Source organism: Gossypium hirsutum, chromosome A01 (genome assembly GCF_007990345.1).
Source record: "Gossypium hirsutum isolate 1008001.06 chromosome A01, Gossypium_hirsutum_v2.1, whole genome shotgun sequence".
Classification (NCBI taxonomy): Eukaryota; Viridiplantae; Streptophyta; class Magnoliopsida; order Malvales; family Malvaceae; genus Gossypium; species Gossypium hirsutum.
In genome coordinates, this window is record NC_053424.1 from 27,401,910 (window position 1) to 27,404,139 (window position 2,230).

Below are 2,230 nucleotides of genomic sequence, written 5' to 3' on the forward strand. Positions count from 1 at the left end.
AAAAAAAAAAGATAATCTTTCAACATTCCTACCGTGCTCTGAATAACAACTCAGAGGATGGGGCAAAGAATGCTATTCAGCCTCTATTCAGTGATTAGTGGAAATAGAAAACTAAATAACAACACCTATAATAGACATTCCATTAAACCAAACAAGGGTTTGTGGTGGGCTCATAGAATTGAGTTGTAATTACATTGAATCAAACATGGTGTTTATGAATGTAGTTTTTATACAATTAGTCAAATAGATAATTTCAGCATGGTGATTTAGATTTGCTTATGAGTCTTCTAGCTAGTGTTGACGTTGCAATTAGAAAAAAAGTGATGTTAAAATTTGAATTTTGGAAAACAACATATGTTATATTTAAAGGTATATATGTTTTTTTTTATTTTAATAAATTTAAAAAATTATATGTCTGGGATTTAAATCAAGACATCTTAATATTTATCTTCTGAATTTTATCATTTTAACCAAAAATGATATTTATTTTTTATACATAATGTGTTTGCCATAATTTAGTATTATATTAAAACCAAAATCATAAAAAAATATTTTATTAATAACATTACGAAAGTAGCATATGAGGCATTACTTTAGTTATGATACATGACATTAAATAAAAAGTTGCTTTGTAGGTTTATCTTGAATTGTCACATTAAATATTTTATGATAATTTAACCGTGATATTTGTAATTATGATAAAATTTTATTAAAATAATATTTAAAATAAATAATAATTAAATTATTATCAATTAAAAAATATTTAAATTACTTTATATATAATTCTACCGAAACAAAAATATTACTGAATCACTTATAACATTGTAAATAATAAATAAATATATTTAAAAAGCAGTTACAAAATACATATTATTTATTATAGAACTCAAAATAACATTATTTTTATTAAATTTATAATATAAATAAATAATTGATATCCATCTTTTAGATATCAAAACAAAAAAAAATTATATTATTGAAAGTATGGATAAGCAACATAATAATCTTTTAAATATTATACAAATATAATTTTTTAGAATGTTTTATATATTTTATTTATCTTTTAATAATACTTACCTATATAATTATATAATTTAAAATAAATAAATAAATAAATAAATATATATATGTAACATAGGTCACATTAAATAAAGACTTCAAATTAATTTAAAGGCCAGAGCATCTAGATTTTAGAGCATTTTAAATGTAGATACAAATGAGGAAAGTTGCTCGGCCCATATTCAATCCGCTTTCTTATATACTAATTACTAATTATTGTTTTAATTTTTTATTGGCTTAAAAGAACTTCCCCTCGCAAACTCGAAATCCCCATTACTCTCCGGTCACTGCCCAAAAGTTCCAAACCAAAAGAAATGGCCGAAACTGAGTCCACCACCACTGCTCAAGACTCAGCCACCGCAGAAACGGAGCCCCACCAGACTCAGGCTCAATCCCAAATAGATGAAACCGCCGCCAAGCTCAATAATCTTACTCTCCGAATTTGGCCCCCCACTCAACGAACCCGCGATGCCGTTATCAACCGTCTTGTCGAGACGCTCTCTTCCCAATCTGTACTTTCCAAACGCTACGGCACCATCCCCGAGGACGAGGCCGCCTCCCTGGCCAAATCTATCGAGGAGGAGGCTTTCTCAGCCGCCGGTGCGGCCTTCTCCCCCGACGATGATGGCATCGAGATCCTTCAGATGTATTCCAAGGAGATCAGCAAGCGTATGCTCGATACTGTCAAATCTCGCGCTGCTACTGCCGCTGCCGCCGATGCTCCGTCAGCCACGGAAGCAGCGAATGGTGAGGAGGTTTCATCGTCGTCCGTGAAGGCGGAGGCTTGAGTTTAAGGATCCTCATTTCTCTCTTTCTCTCTCTTTAGGGCTTTTCTTTAGATTGATGATCGGTCTTGCTAGGGTTTTTAAAGATCTGTCTGCTTGGCTCAGGATTTTTCGAGATGCTTAATTGCCTATATACGACGATAATAAAATCTGTAACTGTAATACCATTTCTTTATCTCTTCTTTTTTGAGGGTTTTCTGTTTTCTTGTGGAAATGTGCTTGATCTTTATGAGTTTCTTGGTGTTTGTTGCTTTATTCATTGATACAGTGCAAAATGCAGCTTAAAGGGTGCTAGAGATTTTCTTCATTAATGATTTTTCCCAACTAACTCATAAGTATTCTGTACCTTTATTCACTTAGTGTTCCTCCATGATCTGTTCAACAAA

General features: G+C 31.6%; 1 protein-coding gene across 1 annotated transcript; it reads left to right on the forward strand.

The window, feature by feature from the left end:
- Nucleotides 1–1,180: 1,180 nt before the first annotated feature.
- On the forward strand, nucleotides 1,181–2,019 carry LOC107918069 (MFP1 attachment factor 1). The gene has a single exon (XM_016847574.2). The coding sequence runs from the start codon at nucleotides 1,374–1,376 to the stop codon at nucleotides 1,845–1,847; it is 474 nt and encodes a 157-aa protein (XP_016703063.1). The 5' UTR covers nucleotides 1,181–1,373; the 3' UTR covers nucleotides 1,848–2,019.
- Nucleotides 2,020–2,230: the final 211 nt, after the last annotated feature.